General features: G+C 39.0%; 1 protein-coding gene across 1 annotated transcript in view; it reads right to left on the minus strand.

Annotated features, from left to right (window-relative positions):
* The window catches only part of PPP2R3B (protein phosphatase 2 regulatory subunit B''beta), a 43,420-nt gene extending 40,235 nt beyond the window's left edge, over window positions 1–3,185 (minus strand). Inside the window, exons 1-2 of the mRNA XM_057368127.1 lie at window positions 3,124–3,185; window positions 2,028–2,390 (exon numbers count right to left, since the gene is read on the minus strand). Coding sequence (XP_057224110.1) covers window positions 2,028–2,375 — 348 coding nt within the window. The 5' untranslated portion in view covers window positions 2,376–2,390; window positions 3,124–3,185. The remainder of the gene's footprint in view (window positions 1–2,027; window positions 2,391–3,123) is intronic.
* Between the last annotated feature and the right edge of the window lie 20,259 nt (window positions 3,186–23,444).

A 23,444-nucleotide genomic window follows, 5' to 3' on the forward strand; every position in this document is an offset into this window, starting at 1 on the left:
GCAAGTAATAGTGGGTTTTAATGGAAACTCTTCCTTTTCTTACTTTTATCTGATACAAGAAAAAATTTGAGCATCTGCTGACTGGCTTTCTGCATTTCACTAGAATAGGAAATATTCAGCGTGAACAACAACAACAAAAAAGGTAAAGCAATTGTTATGCCCTGCTTTCTGGCTGGTGATTATACATAAATACAAGTCCCTGTTTTTGTAAAATCAATCAAGACAAACGTTAGACAGGACATGTGATGTTTTGGAGCTAAGAAGTTGTCAAACTAGATTTGAAAATTAGTATTTATGAAACCAAGARGCCACTTCAGATTAAATATTTGAGTGCAAAAGAGTAGTCTTGCTATWACTCCTGTGGGTTAAAGAGTAAGTCTGTACACTCAATGCGTATCAATAACAAAAAAACCTGATACTCTTAAACATCCCTCAATTTTATCCTCTCTACCCTCACAAAACTAAGCAGGCTTCCCTGGGCTACCAGGTTTGGCTAGTGTAATAAGTTAGATAACAAAGTATGCAGAGCAACTAGGAGTGACAACCTCTTACAATTTTCCAGTATTACCAAAATATATGAATTTATAGTCCTATAGCACAAACAGCATAATAACACTTTGAAGTCCTTATGCATCTCATAAAGTTCAATGAAGYTAAGTGGAAACTCCTGCATTTGGGACAAGGAAATCCCAAGCACAAATACAGACTGGGTGGGGAATGGAATGAGAGCAGCCCTGAGGTGGAGGACTTGGGGATGTTGCTGGAAGAAAAGCTCAACATCCTAGCAATGTGCACTTGCAGCCCAGAAAGCCAACAGTGTCCAGGGTTCCATCAAAATGAGTGTAGCCAGCAGGGCAAGGATGGTGATTCTGCCCCTCTGCTCTGGTGAGACCCCCACAGCTGGAGTGCTGTGCCCAGCTCTGGAGACCCCAGCATAAGGATGGTCACCTGCTGGAGCAAGACCAGAGGAAAGCCACAAGGATGATCACAAGCCTGCAGGACCTTGCTTAAGAAAACAGGCTGAGAGAATTGGGGTTGTTCCACCTGGAGAAGAGAAGGCTCTGGGGAGAACTTAGAGCAGCCTTCCAGTAGTAAAAGGGGGTCAAGAAGCGAGCTGGAAAGGGACTTTGTATAAGGGCATGTAGTGACAGGACAAGGGGGAATGGCTTTAGACTGAAAAAGTAGGGTTAATCAAGTATCAGGAAGAAATTATTTGAACACTTTACTCTGAGGGTGGTAAAAACACTGAAACAGGATGCCTAGAGAAGCTGTGCATCTCCCATCCCTGGGACTGTTCAAAGCCAGGCTGGATGGAGCTTTGTGCAACTTGGTCTAGTGGAAGGTGTCCCTATCCATGGCAGGGGGGTTGGAACGAGAGGGTCTTGAAGGTCCTTTGCAGTCCAAACCATTCTGTAATTCTACGGCTGTTGATCAGACATAAGCAATGCTTAATTTTGTCAGTCACCACAACATTTTCTATCCAGTTTTGTTTTTACGATTTATGAAAAGAGCTAGAAACTAGATTGAACTGAACTGCAAGCTTAAAAAGAATATTTGAGGTTGGGGGCAGGGTTGTCATCCTTGCACAGAGGGCATTGTCTGTTATAAATGAAGACCTCATTAGGAAGGAAGTGCTGAGTGTACCATGCAGTACCAAAACAATTACTTTGTTAATACGCAGATTCAGTGGAGCCAAATTTGAGTCTTGTACTAACAACAGAGCCTGGTGTCATTAGACAAAGGAATATTTGCAGTCAAGGCAGTATGTTATAAAAGGAACACAAACACAAGGATTTACATTTATCCACAATTAGATGGCAAAGAGCCAAGCTATCTTTTGGAAGCTTAGGCCACCTATCAACTAACACTTATGATACACAAACATTGGTATGTTATGTTCAGTGCTGCTGCCTCACTCCACTCCTGATACCTCCTCTGGGAATCTACTTGCATAATTCGCCAATAATACCACAAACACAAAATTCAGTTCCATTTAAAGAAATAAATCTCCTAAGAAACAAACTTACTTCTTTGGGTCCTGAGGATCGACGTGCTGCTCTAACATTAGAAATGTTCCTTGAGCTAGCTGGAGTTGCCAGTGGAAGAGTATTAGAAAGCTGAGGAGGACTGAAAGACATCAAAGGCAGTCTGGTATCTCCTAATATGCACTGCTTAGAATTGGAATTTTTACTAATGAAACTCTCATTTTTACTGTTTCCTGAATCTGTGTTACCAAACTCTGTTTTCTCCTTATTCTTGATTCTTCGCAAGCAGTCCTTCAGTGTTAGCTGAGTTGCAGGCTGACTCAACCAGCACAAAAAGAGTTCATCCACCTTCATTTTCACTGCAGGYTGCAGAACTTTTCCAGGTGACATTTTCTACCAGTTTCCCTGTTGGTTCAAATTCAAAGTAAAGTTCAAAATTCAAAGCAAAGATTTGATAATCATATAAATATTCCACTTGACTTTCAGTGTTTCACAGGCTCCATGGATACTGTTAAGGAAAACATAATTATTTAACAAATTGTTTATATTTATTCCCTCAAGGTACCAACAAGAGTTAGGAGTTAAATTTTAACATGAGACTTCAACAACATTTAATAAGTGTAAGCCATAAATCAGTCAGAGTAAATTCCAATAATTTCTTTTAAAATGCTGGATAACTACTTTTAAAAGTMGTTTTAACACAGTAGCTTTACTGTGTAAATGATGGAGATATTGAAGAAAAAGAAACTGCTCTTGGGCTTTGTCAAAGAGATAGCTAACAAATATCCCCTAAGAATATGTGTTAAAAACACATGTATTACGACAAATAAGACTTGAAAATACTTACAGTTGAACATGCTAAGAATGAAATGTCTAAACTGTTTATGCCAAGATATAATATACACGTCTTTAAGTCAAGAGATTTAGAACTAAGACTGAAGGTTCAATTTCCATTCTGAGGTTGTGCTATGGATTTATAATCAAGCATCCCCCCAATGTGAGTGATTCCCGAAACCGTGTCATTTGACACTTTAAAAACCTTATATTTTACATTTACTTTTGCARCTTTTCAAAACCAAAGTAAAATCCAATGTAACTAAGGAATTGGGACAATATAATTTCAGGTTCAGTCACTTACCTGAAACAAACACAGAAGAAACACACGCACCTATCGCCCTCRGCCGCCGCGCCCTCCCGCCGCCGCCTTCAAACTCACGCCTCCTTCCGGCCCGGCCCGGCCCGSCCGCCGCCATCTCGCGAGAGTTCGCCGCTTCCGCCGCGGGGCGCGGCCGTCTGTCGCCATGGCAACCGCCCGTTCGGGRCCGCCAGCGCTGCCCTGCCCGAGTCACCGCGGGGCCGCCGCTGCTGCCGCTCATCTGCAGCTCTGACGAGGTCTCGGTGTCTGACAGGCTGCTCCTCACTGAATGATTTTCTGAGAGGAGCTAGCAAAGTGATGAAGGGGCAAAGTATSTCCCCAATAAGTTTGCTGATGATACAAAGTTGGGAGGGGAGGCCGATACCCCAGAGGGCTGTGCAGCCCTTCACAAGGACCAAGACAGCGTGAAGAGAGGGTCAGAGAAGAACTGTCTGAAATTCAACAAGGGCAGATGCAAGGTCCTGTACTTGGGGAGGAATAACCCTGGGCACCAGCACAGGTTGGGGCTCTCCCGCTGAAAGCAGCTCTAAAGAGAAGGACCTGGGGGTTCCTGGTGGACACTGAGCTGTCCAAGGGCCAGCAGTGTGTCCAGGAAGGGCAGTGGTGTCCTGGGGACCATTAGGAAGAGCATTGCCTAATTAGGTCGAGGGAGGGGATGCTGCCCCTCTGCTAAGCCCTGGTGAGGCCACACCTGGAGTGCTGTGTCCAGTTCTGGGCTCCCAGTACAGGAGGGACACGGAGCTCCTGGAGAGGGTCCAGAGGAGGGTGACAAAGAGGATGAGGTGACTGGAGCATCTCACTGAAGAGGAAAGGCTGAGGGAGCTGGGCCTGTTCAACCTTAAGAAGACATAACTAGGAGGGGACCTTATTCATGTGTATAAATAGCTAAAGGAGGGGTGTCCAAGAGCGTGAGTCCAGGCTCTTCTCTGTGGTGTCAACCATTTGGACATGAAGCAAGGAGCAGAAACTGATGCACAGGAGGTTCCACCTGAGTATCAGGAAGAACATCTATACTGTGCAGGTGACCACACACACTGGAACAGATGGCCAAAGAGGCTGTGGAGTCTCCCTCGGCAGGGATATTCAAGAACTATCTGGATGCACTCCTATGCTATGTGCTCTAGGACAACCTTSCCTAAGCAGAGAGGTTGGGTCAGATGACCCACTGTCATCCCTTCTGCACAATTTACCCATTCTGTGATTCTGTGAAWGTGAGCTGGTTCCAGCTGCTAAATGCTGTTAAAAGAACACTAAACGCGCTTTCTACACAATTGCAAGGGTTGCCAGTAGTGTTACAGAATTGCAAATGATAGGATGAAGGAGGAGGTGGAGGCAGTAACAAATAGAAGGATAATCCCCTTACTTAGTGAACAATGTGCGCCAATCTGTTTGCAGCCCTTTTTTTTTTTTTTGGTACTGGAAAACATACACTGGGAATTTGTGGTTGTCAGCCTTCAGGGCACCCCCGTGAGGCTCCCCAGGTGCACTTGTCAGTGGAGTATTAGGTGGTTGACCATTGGCCTGTATAGTTCTTTTCCTTGGTATTTTTTGCATCAGCGACTCTTCAGTGTTTTTACATCAGATTCCCTATTTCTGCTGCACTGATTTTTCCTCATGGTGTCTGCCTTTACTTTTGTTTATCCATTTTACATTCYGCCACTTCCTTTATCAGCAGAATCACTCCAGATTTATGACAGGTTATTATCACAAGTCGTTGGAATATTACTGCTGTGAAGGTGGGATTGTACYAAAGATGATACAATGGTTTGAAGGGAAGGCTTGAAAATGSAGGCAAGATTAAAATAGTTTAAGTWAAKGAATRGGATTTCTTTCCCATTTCTGGAATCTGAGAGAGGACACAAGATAAGAAAGGGCTGAGGAGAAGCAAAAGCTGAGATGCTGTGAGAGAAACCTGGTACAGTCCAACACAATTATGTTTTGGTAATGCCAGAATTATATTTTGATAATAACAGAATCATCTGGAAAAAAACAGTATTACTTTTCTAAGTATATCAGAAGGCTTTAGCTTCCAGCTGTAGACACTGAAATATATTTTCACAAGYCTTAAAATGAGATTATGATTTAAGAAGACATTGAAAGTTCTTGAAGGAGTGTTCAYCTTTTGAAATAGAGTTTTGTTTCCTGCCCAGTGGTTGGTGAAGTTAGAAAATATGTTTTTAGAACATGAAAGTGGACAAAATGGCATTAATTTAAACTGGAGTAAAGCATTCAACATAACAYAGAGAAAGCAGATGTCCAGTATGGGTAAATCTGTAAACATTATGGAAGTATCTTTTAAGTAGAGGAAAAGAAATTTAAAACCCTGTGTTATGGATAGCAGCAAGATTTTTGGCAGAGAACTGAAGGGCTGAATTAAGAAGACTGATAGCAGAGCAAAAGACATGGAACAAAGAGGACTTTTAAAACATTTTGAATGCCTTTGAAGCATTCCTTAGTGATGGTGTAGCCATCTGTTGATTGACATGTTGAAGACAGGTGGCAAGAAGGGGATCAGAGAGTGACTTGACAGAGTTGTAGAGTTGGATATCATCTGCATAGAGATGATGCCCTTTGTTGAAACTGGCAATGAGATCTCCCAGAGGAACATGAGAAATAAGAATAAAGAAATGAAAAAACCCTCTGAGAGATGCACACAGTCACAGTGTTCTCTCATGCATGCTAGTGTAGATTCAAAGCAATTCTAATTCCACTTTATTAGACTGTGTCATAATTAACATTGGTGTGAGAGAGGAATCAATTCCATGTGCCTTCTGTTAAGCAGAAGACACATTGGGCATCCCCACCAGGTTGTACCAATATCGGCAATTGACACAGATGTTTTGAACTTGTCTCTGGATGAATCAGGTCTACTCAGCAGTGTATCTACTGCTATGGGTGTGTGTAGAGATATAGGGTCCCAAACTTGGTCAAAAGTGGAGAAATACCTAAACTGAACCTCTTCCTTCAGATGTCCTACCAAGAATTGAAACTTGAAATCCTTTTTGATTACTATTTTCATGTTCTTTCTTGACATGGTAAATTGAACCTCTTCCTTCAAATGTCCCACCAAGAATTGAAACTTGAAATCCTTTTTGATTATTATTTTCATGTTCCTGCTTGACATGGTAAATACAGGAGCTGAACTTTTTCTGTGTTGCTTTCAATGTATGGAACCCAAAAATTTGTTCTAGTGTCTCACAAACTATAYGAAATGTATCCATCTGGCTTAAGGATAGGTTCTTTAAAAATCCACTGGATAATTATTAAATATTWAAGTACTGAGCATGCAATATCCAATTGCCATTTGAAAGTTTAGTGACGGGGTCACACTTAGCATTGTTGTAAAAGACACAGATTTCACTTTAGGTAAGGCACTTGTTTAACAAGTGTAAGAGTGCGGTGTATTGATATAACTGAGGCCAACTAATAGCAGGAGTGATTGAGCCTAACAACCCAGTGCAGTGGAGTTAGTACACCCATGCTGGTGTATCCATGTAGCACAGTATCTCCCTCCATAGAGTGTATGGAGGCACTGATCCCAGTGCAGAAACCAGGGAGCCACATCCGGCTCTTGTTCGCTCTGCTGGCTACGGCTCATTTCTGACCTTGCTTCACTGGKCGTGACTCAGCAAGTGTGATGTTAGCTGTACTGCCAGTGTGTGTTCCTGGCTAAATATCAACATCCTCCTTTGCCTTTATTTGTCACTATGTACAATGGCACARGGCAGTGRTGTTCAGAAGGAAKATTTCTGTTCCTAATCAGCATTTCRCTGTRAGGKCTGGGCTTCTTCCCTCATARTTTTGGGTCTGTACAACTTAGATATATGGGTTTCCACTCCCTCTGTAGTAGCATGGAGCAACATTTCTAACGCSTGATTAATGTTATCCTGAGGTAGRTATCTAACCTAAGTCAGATGTAACATGACTTAAGAGTGTTCCTCTCCACTACTTAATAAGAATCTCAATTAGTATCTGAAGTATACGCAACCACATTTTAGAAGTCTACACTTGGATAGGATACATGTGTTTGGAGTATTAGATTTAATACTCAGGGGCTGTGTTAGATGTACTCTCATCTAATCTCAAAAGTAGAGTCATCATCATTAAACAGAATGGCAGGTTGAGGTGGAACACATCTCTGAGATCAAAATRCAGTTCACTGCAGGATCTGCCTGAGTCCTTATTCTGGACCTTTGTGTATGCTTTTGTGCTGGATTTGTCTGGGGTAGAGTTAATTTTCTCCACAAGGACTGGTACAGGCCTTGTTTGTGCTGAACACAGGGYTGATAACATAGAAATGTTTTTGTTATTGCTGAGCAGAGCTTACACAGAGCCAAGGCCTTTCCTGCTTTTCCTACTGCCACGCTGGTGAGCAGGCGTTGGACATATGGGACATTGTGAGCTGGGATAGCTGACCCCAACTGACCAAAGGGATATTCCAGACCATATGACATCATGCTCAGTATATAAAGGAGGAAGAGGGGGACGTTTGAAGCGATGGCATTTGTCTTCCCAAGTCACTGTTATGTATGATGGATAATCTTCTGTTCTCCTACAGATGGCTGAGCACATGCCTGCCCATGGAAGCAGTGAATTAATTCCTTGTTTTGCTTGCATGCGGAACTTTGTTTTTTTTCTTTAACTGTCTTTATCTCAACCCATGAGTTTTCTCACTTTTACCCTTCCTGCTGATCCTGGTCTTGCTGGTGGGGGAGTGAGTGAGCAGCTGCGTGGTACTTGGTTGATGGCTGATATTAAACCACAACAGGCTCTCACACAGGGAAGAGAAYGACACTACCTCTTTAGAATGCTGCTTTAAGGAGAATATTGCATTTTAATCAGGCTWTTGCTTTGATAATGCTTTTAAAATGCTCTTGCTGACACATTTCACAACTTTCAAAYGTAGGCATCTGAAGTCCAGTTCTAACCTGTATATAAGCACTAAAATAGTTGTGTCCCGATTTCCTGATGTGCTAACTTAGTTGGAAGCAAGTGTRCTGAATGACACTGACAAACCAGTCACTTTTATTCAAGTAGTTATTGAAAATTTTGGCCAGTTAGGTTCATTGAAGTTGTGCTGCCAAGGTGATGTTCCTTGTAAACCTGCTTACAGTTGCATACTGTAAAGAGAGACTTGAGGGGAATGTAAATGTTACTTTCCAATAAGTGAAGGATAAATTCTAACATACTGTCACTCAAATTCCTAGTTCTGGTATTAATTTGGGGGGGGGGAATGGAGAGAACTTTGGATGGCTTATGCTACATCATTTAGAATGAAGATAAATACTTTGAAAATCTTAATAACTGGTAATCCATTGAACTATGCACCTGTACCAGTTAACCATACCACTCCATCCTTTCTTGCAGCAGCTTGCCAAAAATAGAGTTGGGATGGTGAACTATAGGTCATATGGCCTCCAGAAGTAGCATTGTATGCAGACAATAATATGTCAGCARTGCTGGTTTGCTGCATGTTTCTTCTGAGAGCAAGGCTCTCAGAAGAKTCTAATATTGAGATATGAGGATTGAATTTTCTCCATCTCTTACCACCTTGAAGTAGAATACTGCAGTAATGTAGCATCTGGTTAATAGCTTGCTGATGCTATTAAAAGCATTAAGTAACTCCATAAGAGCAAATCAGAGATATCATTACAAATTGTTTTGTAACATGCCAGCTCGTGTCATGAGTAGAGGCGTTTAAACATTCTGTACTTGCAGACACATTTTGTTTCCTGCTTATCACATGCACCATGTAGTTAGAATAAGGCCTTGTCGCTGGCTCTCTCCTTACATGAGTAGTTGGTTTAATGCAGGAATATTTACATCTCTGCAAAATGTAGATACTGTAACAGCAGGTGCACTACAAGAAGCAGCAAATTGGTTCAGCAGTTGTTTGCTGTCTTGTTTTTAGATTAATTCCTACTGCATATCACTGCAGGGCTCTAGCAATGAGCAGTTCTTATACATTTTACTGAATTACTGTTGGTGTATTGGGTTTTTTTCCAGAGGGCCTTGGACTGAACAATGTTTACAGCAGTCCAGATGTGAAGGCTGGTTCTGCATTAAGTCACCCTGATCTTCTAATCCCAGGTTCACATACTTTTGGTGCTGTATTTTATCTGATGGTTTTATCTAGCATTGTATCCAGGTCACATGGAGTTTATGGAAAAGTGCTTGAAATGCAGTCTCAAGGGTGCTGTTTAACAAGGTGTGCCTGAGGATGTTTATGGGGTGTGAGAATGGGAGTCCATTCATTCTGCACATTGAGTGTTTCTGAGCCCAGTTTTCTTCTAACCTAGTCCTGGTGCAATCATTAAAGGGGAGTGAAGACTCTGAGCTATCGTATCCAACAGCCTACAATGCCTGCCAGCTACTTGTCTGCTACCATGCCCAGGTGCTTGGCTCTTGCATCTCCATTACCTGGCTAGGACCCAGTCTGAAGAACTGAGACCTAAACTTGTTTTGGGATAGAATCTACTTTTCTTTGTTTYGTCAGAGCAATCTTCATCAGATTATCAAGTATAAAACAGTGCCTCTACTCTTTTTCTACTTTGGCAGTTCTCGAGAAATATAAATCATGTACTGGGCAAGTATATTTTTATTGCTTGGTACCTGCAATTGTTTCTGTAATAACATCTCTATTTCTAGGGCAGGATCTTCTGAATTTCCATGTACGTATATACATACATTAAATAGAAACTGCAGTAAAACCAGAATTTTGCCAGCTACCACTGCTCTGATTAGCTCTCTGAACTAAAAATAATTAATATAGTTAGTTGGATTACAACACAATGAGAGATACACACCTAATAAATCACATTTTTTTATTATTATCTGCTAAGTATATCTGGCTGCTTGAGTAATATTTTACAACTTTGGTTAAATTCACCTTGTGCCCTTCAAAGCCAGTAGCACGATTTCCAGTTTTCATAATGCTATGAGATCAGACACCTATGCTCTGGGGGGTTTAATTCACCACTGCATTACTCCATTTACAAGATCTCATCTGCGATTTGACCGCTATTTTCATTCAGCAAAACTAAAAGGTTAACTATTTCTAAATTTATGAGCTAATTAGTACACTAATACAAACCACATTTATAATTTTCCCGAGTTTGCTTAATCCTTCTTCATTACAAAAGTCAGTTCAGATGTCCGTAAAAGCTTACAGGAAGAAAAAAAGTATTTGTTTTCATTTTCATTAGGGAAAAGTGAAAATTCCAAAAGATTCTGGGCAGACAGAGCCACATTCTTTTGCTCTCATTAAAGTCCTTTTAGTTACAGTAGTTAGAGGAGGAAAACACTGTGCAGCTCTAGGCATATGTCTGCAAGGTTGCCAACACCAATAATTTTATCASAAATTTAATAAGATTTAGTGTTTTTCTTATAAAGCTCCAGAGTCCCATGATTATGAAATAATGTTATCTTCCATTAAACATGCATGTTAAAAGGAGTCCTTATAGTTGCAAAAAAACTATTGAAAATACAAAATAATGGTTCAAAAATCCTAATTAAGAAAATACRAGCCCCAGATTAATTTCTTTAAAATCAAGATTTTAAAGGCAATCTTGGATTTTGAGAAGTGTTTATTAATCAAAATATTGTGTCAGTGGTGAAACTAAATCCAGCAGCATTGCTCCTCAGGTATTTCTGTATAGAATCTGGTACTACTTTCTTGATATTCTTCTCCTACTCTAGAAACTTCACTTAAGACACAGAAACCCTACACGTTTTTCTGATTTAAGTGCATCAGAATGCTGAGACTTAGGGTTAAGAGTTGGCTACATATTTTAGATATTGGAGCCAGACAGCAATTCAGTCTAATAATGTGCATGTCTACTATTTCCTGAAAATTTGCTGGTACATGACCCTTTATATGCATATATGTGACCCTACAACAAACTCTCTTATGTGGTGCCAAGAAATGACATTAGCTTCAGCTGCCTTATTAAATAGCTACCCAAGCTGGCGTACATTCACAGTGAGCAAGGCACAGCATATCAGCAGCTCACATGTGCTGTGCCAGCTAACATGGGAACCTACACTCCTCTCTGTGTTCACTGGGGTTAGCACACAGAGCAAGAATGAAAGCCCCTTGAATGTTGGGGAGAGTATTTTGCACACTGTCACAACCATGTTTGTCCTTTGGTCTGAAGGGAGGACTGGAGGGGAGCACTAACGCAGCCTACCTTGAGCTGCGTTACYCTTTTTAAGAGCTGCCAGCTCCCCAGTTGTCAGCATATCCAGCAGACAAGGAGTCTGGCTTTTGAGAAGCATTCGTCAAATAGGCTGCAGCTGTGATGAACAATACTGTTCCCAACTAAATATTCTGTCCCAGAGAAAAGGTTAGAAAAATAGTCCCTGTAATTAACATTTACCTTTTAATATTACGGGCTGAAAAAAGAAGTGAATGTGACAGCAGTCAGCAACTGCCAAGATATAGATCCAATATTGGACTATTATGGAAATGAGAAAAGTGCAAGCTGGAAGAAGACAAAGCTTGCATAATGTTCCACATGATCCTGGGCAAAATAATTGCAGCTAAAGAATGTAATTTGAATGTATGAGGAGTATTCACAGGGGCTAAATTTATCTGGGTGATGCAGACTCCTCTGGGCTGGAGCTGGTTTCCTGATCTGAACTGCCCTCCAGAAGAGCCTGTTGGTATCTCTTGGTTGTGAGAGTTCCCCCATGGGGCTTAGTGGCCACAGGCTAATATGGCCTTTGGGAATAGTCCCCATGGTAACATGAAACCAGCTTGTATTAGTATTTCAATGCTGCTGTTTCCTKACTTTCAAGCACCTCCTCACGTAGCTTTACTGTCCTGACTAAGTACTTAGCCCTTCTACAAGGACTAGTACTAAGAACTCCTCTGGAAGGATTAAGATTGGAGTGTAACTTTTCAATAAAATTTAAATATTTTTTCTGATTTTCCTTTGTATTGTGTAGTAAAAATTGCTGCCACATGTGTCTTAGACTTCTTATATTCCCATAGAGGTGTTTCACAAAAGACRTTCCAAATAACTCTCATCAGAAGTTAGCTCATGTAGCAAATGTCCTTAGTATTCTGAACCTTGAAATGCAGCTAATAGTTTAGTCAGAACTATGCACTTGTTTTCCATCCTACTCAGGACAGAGGGCAAGCTTCTACTTGAATTACTTCAAAATCACACACTTAAATCCACTTTTGTGACATCTTAAGTTCATTTTTGTGCTTCTGATTATGTAAAACACTCCAAACTTTGTCTATCTGGTATCTATTCACTTTAACCTGTAAAATATTACATTTTAATTACTTATATTCCTGCAAGTCCTGCAGATGTAAGGGATTTAGGAATARTAGTTGGCCTCTGTTTTCTTGTTCATTAGTGTGCCTGTTTGTGGCTTCCATTGCAGAACCACCCTTACACCGTACAGTGGTTCATGTCATGTTCAGTACCTAAATTGCTCTTACAGGAAAGGTTGAAAAAATGCTTTTTTTTTTTTTTTTAAATTTTGGGCTTTACTGAAATGAATATATTTGTGTTTTTTCTTAGGTTCAGCTCTTCGCCACTGCTGGTGAGTCACAAGTTCTTGCTAGCATTCACAATTTCCTGCCAATGCCTCTTAATATAAGAGTTAGTTCAAGATTAAGAACTTTAACTTGTAAATATTTCTTAAAAAGCCATTATCCTTGATAGTCTGAGCACTTACCCTGCTCCTGAGAGTGCTTCTGTGCATACTTTTTCTACTTGCCTCGTACCCCGTTGTTACCCTGTGAAGCTGCACAAGCTGATAAGGCAAACACCACCCCTASGTTAGTCAGAGAAAATGAATGCCCTGTGAGCACGCCAAGCATAATGCAGAGCTCTGTGTATCTGCAGGGGAAGATCAAGTGTGAGCACTACTTGTTTGTGGTATGGAGGAAGGAAAAATGATGAAAAATGTTCTTCCCCAGTGAAGGTCACCTTGTGTCTGCCAGGTACTGGAAGTTCCTCTGAACAGGAATTCCCCTCATCCTGCTGTCCCGGATAAAGCCTGTGCACCAGGTTCATTTGTGTGGGGTGAGAGCAGAGACATGGAGGAGGCACAAACTGTAATACAGTCAGTAAGCACAGTCTAGGACTCTTTTTTAACACAGTGCCTTAACATTTGGGTTGCTGCATCACATTTTAAATGAAATGCTAGTAGTGCCCATATTTAGGCATTCCTTGTGGCTTAAATACTCCAAATAATTAGRAAAGAAATAACTGGTATACAGTATTTGAAAACCAAGCCACATAATTCCATGCGCCTCTAGAAGGGAAGAAAGTAACAATTGATGGAATTTTTAAACCAAACCAAATTTATGCAGCATCATTATCCTCTTGTTTTCCTGGAGACATCTTGCCCAAGCCCAAATGTCCAAGTAAGTTTCATCAAYAGCGTGGTGCCAAGCTGACATTGTTCAAATCAATTGTTGGTTTTGGGTTGAACTTCACAAGTAACAAGAGGGTTTTCCAAAATGAAATGGCAGTCCWTTGGAAACAGTGATACCTGATGACATTACTTGGCAAAACTTCTGGGCATGAAAATAAACTATTGCAGTGGTTTTGTATATTAAACAACTTGAAGTGATTAAAAGGGCCGTGTTTCTTTCTCAAAAAGCATTTAAGACATATTAAAATGCTTCAGTAAGCCACCATTGAATATTGCAGGTACAAACTGGGAACAGGTCTGGTTTTCCTCCAGTTTTGTACTCATTCATCTATGCAGGCTCCTAGAAGGATGCCTGCATTTTCGCCCAAAGGTGTCTGCTTTTCACATGTTCTAACCTACATAAATTCTTAATGTTTTAAAATACTTTTTGCAGTGGAGATGTTATTGGTTAGGTAATAATAAAAAGCCCCAGTTCTACCATGTAATGTGCATTTTTTGCACCTTATGAGAATATTGAATAGACTTCATTATTTTTTTCAATACAAGTCTGAATTCCACCATTTGATTACCTGAACCAAAAGCATTTCAATTTGCCATCCATCACCCTGACCAGTGTAAAATGCTGAATATTCAGATTAAATTGGAACTTTTTTTCTATGAATAAGGAATTTGATTCAATTCTGTAATATACAGTGTCTCTGGGGAGAGGAAATTGAGCTGAAGGTCGCTGAAGGCAAGTGAGAAAATTGTATTATCCAAATACAAAATTCTTTTTCTTATCATCAAAACCTGAAATACAGCCATGGGGAATAAGGGGGTCAAGAGAGAATTCAATTAGAGATGAAAATGGAAAAGGTGCATTTTTCAGCTTACCTTTCATTTTTCCAAACAAGTGGCAGCAGTGAGCTGTATAGGGACAATGAAATATTTGTCAAGCAGTTTAAACTTTTTTTTTTTTTTTTAAATATAAATCAGAAAACATTCTCAATCAGTTATAAAGAGATAGTAAAATTCCATGTGAACATGGAGTGGCCATTTCATAGCCTTAACCATTGCAGTTTTAGCTTGTTCATCAGTGATGGGGAGAGGTAATGAATACCTAATTACAGCAATTTATATGGTTAAAATGGTCTTGTTCAGAAATATTTTGCAAACATTTGTAATCACCCTGTAAGACAGTTTATGATGACAATTTCTGCACTTYCCCTTCTTAACTCACAATGCTAAATGATAAATGTTCAAAGTCATTKTAGAAGCACGATAGTGTTATGCCGTAAAGATGCATAATTTTATCTTTATTTTAATGTTTGTCTTTTGTTTTATTGTAGATACCAAGAACTTATAAATTAATCCAGACCTTGCCCAGTGTGGCACCTGTGAAACATTAACAAATGCAGACACAGGCCATGATTTAGCCAAGAGCTGCTGCACCCTCTTAGTTCTGGGCTRCGTGACTCATGTCACTGCTGTGTATACACTGTGTCTGCAGGGTAGGTATCCTCTTGATAAAGGCATTTGAGCTAATGCTGAGGGCAATGGTGGAGGAAAGKAGATTTCCAGTGAGATCTTGGAATGCTAATTTAGCAACTTTGTGAACTTGTTCTGTAAATTACACAGTGATATGTAAAATTAGCTTGTGATATCTCAGGAGTTCTTATTCTGTGTCTGTACTAATTAGGTTAGTTTGCATCAATTTCCTAAACATTTATTCTTTCCAAGAAAAAATCACTGTGGTATTTACAGAAACCTTTCTGTATTTGGTAAGTGATAATTTTTAATAATTTGTCATTACATTACCATTTATAGTCTTTCTAGTTAGAATAGATGGTGTTATATATAACCAAACATTCAAATGTATTTTAATTCTAAGTAGTCATACTTAGAATTCATACTGCAAGTACCAGTTCTGAATTTGGGCTTTCTCTAGTGTTGGCTAAGACATAATGACATTTTTCTCATATTCTATAAGAAGTAATTTGAAGATGTTGTTACTCTTGAAGACAAGTAATCTCTGAGAAATAACTTGGAAAGAAAATCTTCAAACTCAGTGCAATAACTTGAATCTGATAATTTCCTTTTTGGTATATATGTAATATGGTGTAATTATCAAGTTGTGAATGCCCCATCCCTGGAGGTGYTCAAGGCTAGGTTGGATGGGGCTGTGAACATCCTGGTCTAGTGAAATGTGTTCCTGCTYATGTCAGGGGGATTRGAACTAGATGATCTTTAATGTCCCTTTCACCCCAAACCATTCTGATTCTATGATTAAAAGCATGTTATATTGCWTATGAAGCTATTCTGATTTTCAACAAAATAGGTTTTTTTTTTTAAAGCCTGAAATTAGTAATCCCAGCCTTGGTTCTCCAGTGGTGCAAGAATTGTACATGCAAATGAAAAATGAAGCCTTAACGGGCACATGCAAATATAGAAACAATGATGCASTACCCATCTGAACACGACAGAGTTCAGAGATGAATTGTTTTCTCCCACATTCAAAGACCTTTAAAACAGATGTATCAAACATGCTCTAAATTATTCTTTTCTTGTTCCATGGGACAGAAATTTCAATTTTTGATTGTGTTTTTTAATGTAAACCAAAATTATGTTTCAATTTTGTTGCCTTGTTTCATTCAAAATATAACGGGCTATGTTACAGACACAGAAATGAGCTGGCGTGAAATTACTTCAGTGGGAATTCACTTTCTGTACATTTTTTAAAGATTTTATTATGAGCTTGTCTGCATTTTAAAGGGCTGGAACACCTCTATAAGCCTAGTGCCTAATAGATTCACCAGCTTTCAGTRGAAGTGAAAGGGCTCTTCTGTTCAGATTGGATTGCAAGATTGGGGTCTTTGTACAATAAAGTGCCTACTAGATGGATCAGGACTGTCTGCATGTTACTTATATAATGGGATAGGAATAATTTTTAWTTTTTTTTAGGAAGTGACAAAGAGTTTTATATTTCATATCTAATGAAATAAGACTTACTCTAATTTTCATTTCAGCCTGTCACAGGAACAAGAATTTCATCTGCAGTTGCTGAATTTTTCACAGTGAAGGAAAAAGGACATTGCATAGGTAAGATTATTCAGTCTCGTTCTGTTTGAAACTACTGAACTTCCTTCTATTTGACAAAATGTGAAATTAATGTTTTTGAAATCTGGGAACTTCAATAACCTAAGAAAATTAAAAAAATAAAGGGACTTTTACTGAATTGAAATAGGTTGTTAGAAGAAAATCAGCCTCTGGTAAAGGGAAGGGAAGAAAAATGATAAAGAGAAATCACATTGACAGAAACCTCAAACATTATGGAAACAAGTAGGTCAAAAGAGTTGTTCAAAACAATACACCTTTGGAGTATATATTATCAAAAGCATTWCTAATTCTTTAGGCAGAAAGATACCTGAGATCAAACAAATGCAAATTTGTAGCTAACCATTAAACAGCTACCTGGGTGATGGGAACAAAAGAAAATATATRTAGTGCAGAAAATTAAATGAAGTGATTATTGGAATGGAAAGGTATTTTACCAAAATAATATAAAAATGAATGTAAAATGCACTTGATTTTTCAAAATAAACTAAAGCTTCAAAGTTTGGGAATAAAGTTCTGTGGGACAGAKCTTCTGTAGAAATTTGACTATTAAATCCTAAGATATGGGAAAGGGAGCTAAAACCTGTATCGACCACCTGGACYGTGGAGAGTACCTATCTTTTTTAACTAACTTTTATGGACTGCTGGAGAATGCAGCAAAATAGAGGTTGTGCARTAAAGTGGCAGTTGGGCAGAAGCAAGGTATAGCAGTAAACCTTCACTTCCCCTCAGAGGTATCACATTAAAAACAGATGGATCAGAACATGTACAGTGTGTATGTTGTAAGATAGAGGGTGAAGATCTTCAGCTCAGGTGAACTCAGGGTGAGCTGGGGCTGGGTACCACCTTGCACTTGCAAGGCCAAACCAATGATGTCAGAGGCCAGCGATAAACAATTAAAGGCTGCATGTATTTATTTGTTACCTTAATGCAGACAGATAATTTAAATGGGAAAACACTACTTGAAAATGCAGTAATGGCTGCTCTGTAGTAATGTGAAGAACTGTGTTGACTAGGCAAGAGACTGACCTACTTAATCAAATACCTTTGGGAAGTCTTTTTAAGTATCAAAACCCTTTTCCACACAGTGTTATGATTGTGATATTAGGCCTTCAATAGTCAGGAGCTCCCAATGGGTAAGGCAGAAAGCTCACTTCAGCCCTATTGTTTTTCACCATGGAGAAAAGATTACACAGATAGAGCAGGAGACAAGGTACTTTACTAGACCAGCATGYCTGTGTGGAATTGCCTGTCCCCAAGGTTCTGGGGACCATTAGAGACAAGTTGCTTGTTCAATTGCTCTTTACCATTCTATGGACTGCAGCCCAGGGGATGAACCAGGCTGCTTAGAGCTATTCAACTCCAGCCTTTATCCTCTGAGACTATGGTGGCCYCTGGAGAAAGGAGAGAATGGAGGGATAAAAGTATTAAAATAAATCACTGTCCCTCATATGACCTCTGCTGGACTCCCATAAAATAAGCATCMATGCTTAAGAGGATGGGACTACCCTTTCTAATGCAATTCTTTAATTTGCTTCTGTTTTATCTGCAGCAAATTTAGATAGGCCAGATATTTTGAAAAGTCCACAAAGGATAGAAGAGATATTTTTGGAGAAGGACACTTGGAGGGAACTCATTTGAATAGGTGATATTTTTTTATGACTGTGCTGGCACATGTGCTGCAAATCTTTTTTTCCTCTGAAGATCTCAACTTTAGCAGCTTACAGATACCTTGGTTTTATGAGCCAAGTGGYATGCTGACCAAAGTATCCATTCCAGCTCTCCTTGATATTGCTGGAAGAATCATCTTTGACTTCAAGGATGTATGGCCTTAGCCAGCAGTGTACAGTTGTGCACTCCTTGGATATTAGAGAATTTCCTGGTCACATGTCAACACCATGATTTCTGAACAGTTGTGTTCAGTGCAAATGGTATAGAGTGTTACAGAAAGGCTAGTGGAGAAAGGGYCTGCCCAGGTGATTGTGATGTGAAATGTACTGTGGTAAGGGAAATGCATCAGTTATCTCAGTATATTTTGGATCAGAGTCTAAATGAGATGGTGAATACATTGAGATACAAATGACAGCAAAACTTAATGTTGTGACCAGCAGGATATTGCTTTACCAGGACAGTTAGAGATGCAGGCATAGTAGAAGACAATTAATGTAAAATATAAGTGAAATAAAAGCAGGAAGAAGCTGCCAGAAATGGGTAGCCATACTTCATGGAATTGTTTCATCTATTTAAAAGAAATTTGCACAGGGGCAACCGTCTCCCCCTTCTCCATTTTTATAACTACAATACRAGGGAAATATGTTAACATGAATATGACTGTTTCTTTGATTTATAAGAGTAAACCTCTTTTCTTTTAGCCACAGACCCATTATTGCAATAGTAAAYAAGAAAAGAGAGATCAATTTTAAACTGATAAACAGTGAAAATTTCACTGGGTAGAATAAGTTATGTTTAGATTATTTGCTAAGAGCAGATTAGAAGAAAGCCAGCACTTGTGTTCAGTGTGCTTTTTTAATGAAGAGTAAATGACAAAGCCTTGTTTATTAGCTTTTTTTTTTTTAATACCAACAAATTAGGTACTGTGATATGCCCCTATACATATTGACAGTTAATTCTGAGCTGGTTCTCCCCCATGCATGAATATGTAAACATATACTAATAATTTTACATACAGAAGCAGCTGAAAAGCCCAGAGAGAGTCTGACTCCAGCAGAGCTTTTCCTGTTTACTTTCTTGTCTGTTGGTTCAAGGGCTTATTAAAATACAGCTATAATTTGGCAAAAATTTGAAGTAGAAATTGTCCAGGAGTGTCCAAGAATTTGCACAAGTGCACAGTCCTATGATTAGTGTGCCAYTGGGAAGTAAAAAATGCACATAAAAAGATAAAACAAATAATATAATTGAGTTACATGAGTGAACTGCAGAACAGTCTTTTAGAAAAGATGCCATATTGGTACCATATTTCTTTTGATACCTGTCTCTTACAAAAAAGAGAGGAATCATCCCTTTCTTTCTTCTCTGCTTTACAAGCAAATAAGAACTAAATCAGAATTCTCTTTAGGCCATACTTTTTATTTACCACAGTCTGATTGCCAAAGACACAATTCAGCTGAGGATAATACATATGTATGATGATGGTCTTGTCATCCTTGTCTAGTGGGAAGGGAAGATCTGGATGGAGAAACTGAAAGGGAAAAATTAAGCACCAGGTGAAAATTCTTTCAATTTTGAATTCCAGGTGATGTTGTACAGGGTAAGACTTTCAAAGCATTCTCTTGGGACATGAAAGGTGGAAAAAAAACTAGAAAACCTAAACTGAGTAGATCAAACCCATACTGTTGGGTCCTTAGTCAAGTAAAAAAGCTTGCTCTTGTGGGCAAGGTACTGATAGATGTAGAAAGCAGAAGCCTGTTAAGCTTTGGAAAACTCTTTCTTGTATTCTCTAATGACCATGCTGCTGTCTGCTGAAGAAAGAACATGAAAATTATATTGCTAGAGATGTGTGCAGGGACTCCTCAGTGGTAGCTCTGTGCAGTTCATCAAGTAAAGCCTCCCTTCCTGCCATCCCCAAAGGCTGAAACAGAGTTACTTGAATGGACTTTTATATGAACAGAACATAAAACACCCATCAGTGTGTATGCTGATGTAATTTTAAGTGTTTGCTTAAAAATACATAACTCTGAATATCGAACTCCTTAGACAACTCCTCTGAGGATGAAAAAGGAAACTTCAAATTCATCTGTTCTAAATAACTGAGATGTAAAGGATCTGTGTATGTTGCCTCTATGTGTTCCTCTTCATCCTGTAGAAGCAAGATGAAATACATCTAGCCATATTGAAGAGGTGAAGCATTAGGGTCTCTAAAGGCCTCATAGGTGAATTTTATTTTGCAAGAGTATGAGAAAATTCTTCTTCATTTCCCAGGAGTCTTCACTTCTTAACAGCTGGAGACTTACATTAACCACACTAACAACCTTGATCTCAGTTGCAAGAGAGCTCTTCCAAATCTTGAAGTAAAGAAAAATATAAAGAATCTCCTACTACTGCTGCAGCTAAAGGACACTTTTTGTTTCCCTACATTGTAGGAGATGGTGTAACTGACATGTGTTTAGTCCTGTCTTTCAGGGAATGGGAACGAAGTGAATGTGCTAAAGGGAAAGGATTTTCTTGCTTCTTTTCCTCTTCGGCACCTGCACATGCCAGAGCTGTGCATATACTGTATCTGCCATCCTGCAGTGCTGCTTGGTCAGGTTTGTCATGATACATTACATCGTCAGCACTACAAAATTCCTGAACTGAGAATATTAGATTTGCTCTTTYTGAAGTGAAGCTTATAAACTGCATCACCAGTCATTAGGAGAAGACATGTGGTATATTTGTAGCTGTAAGTTAAGAAAAATCTGTATATATCTATGTTATCTATTCACTGAAGGAAGAATCATCTCTCTTCTTATCAAAACTGATGCAAGATCTCTCTCTTTCCCTCTCAAATGATAATGACATAGTGCAAATACTCTCCTATCATATAAAAAGGCATGTACCTGCCTCTCTTTTTCCTTGTAATGTTTCATCACCTTTCTCATTCACTTAAAATATGTACAGATTTCAAAATCACAACAGAATTTTTGCATTATTTGTGATGGGTTGGGCAGCATTAAAATGAGAAATTCCAATCTAGTAATTTAATTATTTTATCTTTTAACAGAAATTTCAGCCTTGAGCTACTTGTGAAGCAATAATGTGTATTTTCATGACTGTGTTCTTGGGTTTTGTTACTCTTTTCAAGGTAGTGAAAACAGCAATGTATTCATGGCAAATCAGGTAAATGATGTGTTGGAGACACATAAAACTATCTTTAAAAGCATTAATAAAAGACTTCCTTCCCAGTAACAAGTGGCATCTATATCTTTTACAGCAGAATATTCCTTACTCTGAATGTCTAAATAAAATGCATGACTGTGCAAAGATTTTTGAGTGCTGCATCTGGACTATTTATTCTCTTGAAGTGCAATGCTGTTTTGGTGGTCTACTGAAAAAGCATTTTCCTGTCCTATTTCATAATATAGCTATTAAATGGACAATGTAACAATATTCTTGCAACATAGCTGTTTCCTGTAATGCAATGCATATGAAGTGCAGTCTGAAAAGATACCAAGAAACAAGAAATCCATTTTCCATGCGGCAAATTTTAGTGTCACATTGGGTTTAGTTGTTGAATTTTGAGTAGAAATGTTGTTACATGTATTTCTTTTGCAAACAAAGAAGCAAGTTTTGTTATTCCTAGGCCTTGTGAATGTAATATTTAGYAGAGGTGATTTTATATTTGTATGARCAGAAACCTTTTCCTGACCACTTGATTCACATAAAACAAAGAGGCATTATGACTCTCRGCACTGTCTGGTCTTAGTGTGAGGCCCTGGGAGGTATGTAAGAGAGCAAAGGATAAAGGAGTTGGTCAAAGAGATGATAAATTATAAACTGCATGTCTGTGAAATTATTGCAAAGCTAACACCCCTATCCATGTAATGGTTTTAGTATCTATGGATTCTTGTGACAGAGAGARTGRCAGAGGAATAGTGCRCTGAAAATGAAGAAAAAACAAGACAGAAAATGACACACTAAAAAGCAGCCTTGGCCTGATAGAGGTGATAGAGGGAGGAGGAAAATTAAGAAGCSAAAGTTTGAACCCTTAAATGCAGTAGAAATTGGCTCTCTTTTCTTCCTCACACTTACATTGTACATAACAAATACCATATGAAGCCTCCTTTTTCCCCTTGTTTGAACCCCAAACATGGGTTCTTACTTATAGACTCCAGACTTTGCTGAAGGTAAGAGGCAGAGAAGCTCTAACAAGCCCCAACACTGATGTGCTGTAATTCTAGAACACGGCTCTGTAAGCATCTTGTTTTCCTGTGAGGTGCATTCACAGAAGAAGGGGTCAGGATTCACATGATTGGTGTTTGAAATGCAAACATGGTACACATTGGGTTCCTACAATGTCCATCTAGGACTGAAAGGTTTGGGGAGTTTGGCTGGCATGTATATCCTGTCCTGTGCTTCCGCAGACAAATCCAGAATGGATCTCTCTGTSTTACCCATGTAGGTACCATGACTAGTTTTTGCCAAGACCCTCAGCTGAAACCCAGTTCAGAAATATTCCCTGCCTGTATAGGGAGCACTGCTTGAGAGCTGGTAGCCACTGGTTCAGCAAAAATAGTTCCCTTTTTGTTCCAAAATAAGGAATTCCCAGAAGTGTGCACTCTGTCTGTGYATGTAATGCAGCTGATTTCTCTACCACTGATATTACTTACTGCCCTTGTTTGCTTTTGCTTATTATCCTCTGCAATGTTAGACCAAGAGTTTGTCAAACTTCTACATTTTCTATCCTATTTACCTGCTGCTTCTTATATGAGCAATGATCTGTTTGATTTGGGTCCCCAAGGGCTGTGGCTAATGGTGCTTGTGTGTCATTCAGTCCGTCTTCCTTGCTGAAAACACCTGTCTTGCTCATAGAAATGCACATATATTTAATTAGTAGTCAAGTGCATTTAATTCTGAGTCATATATGGAGCTTCATTTCTCCAGTTATAATTTTGTTTAGAAATAACTTCAACAGGTATTATTTGGTACTTTGTTTTTTTCTTATTTTTCCTCTCATTCTTATAYCCTCACTTTCCTCTTTCAGACACTCATTTAAAAAATATGGGGTAACATGCAGGAGATGACCAGATAAAAATATATTTCTATAGCACAGCTCTTCATACCTGATAGTTTTCATAGTTAATTCCAGTTCATAT

The sequence above is a fragment of the Malurus melanocephalus genome, unplaced genomic scaffold (assembly GCF_030028575.1).
Source record: "Malurus melanocephalus ecotype Western Australia unplaced genomic scaffold, MMel_1.1 scaffold_88, whole genome shotgun sequence".
In the NCBI taxonomy this organism is placed as follows: Eukaryota; Metazoa; Chordata; class Aves; order Passeriformes; family Maluridae; genus Malurus; species Malurus melanocephalus.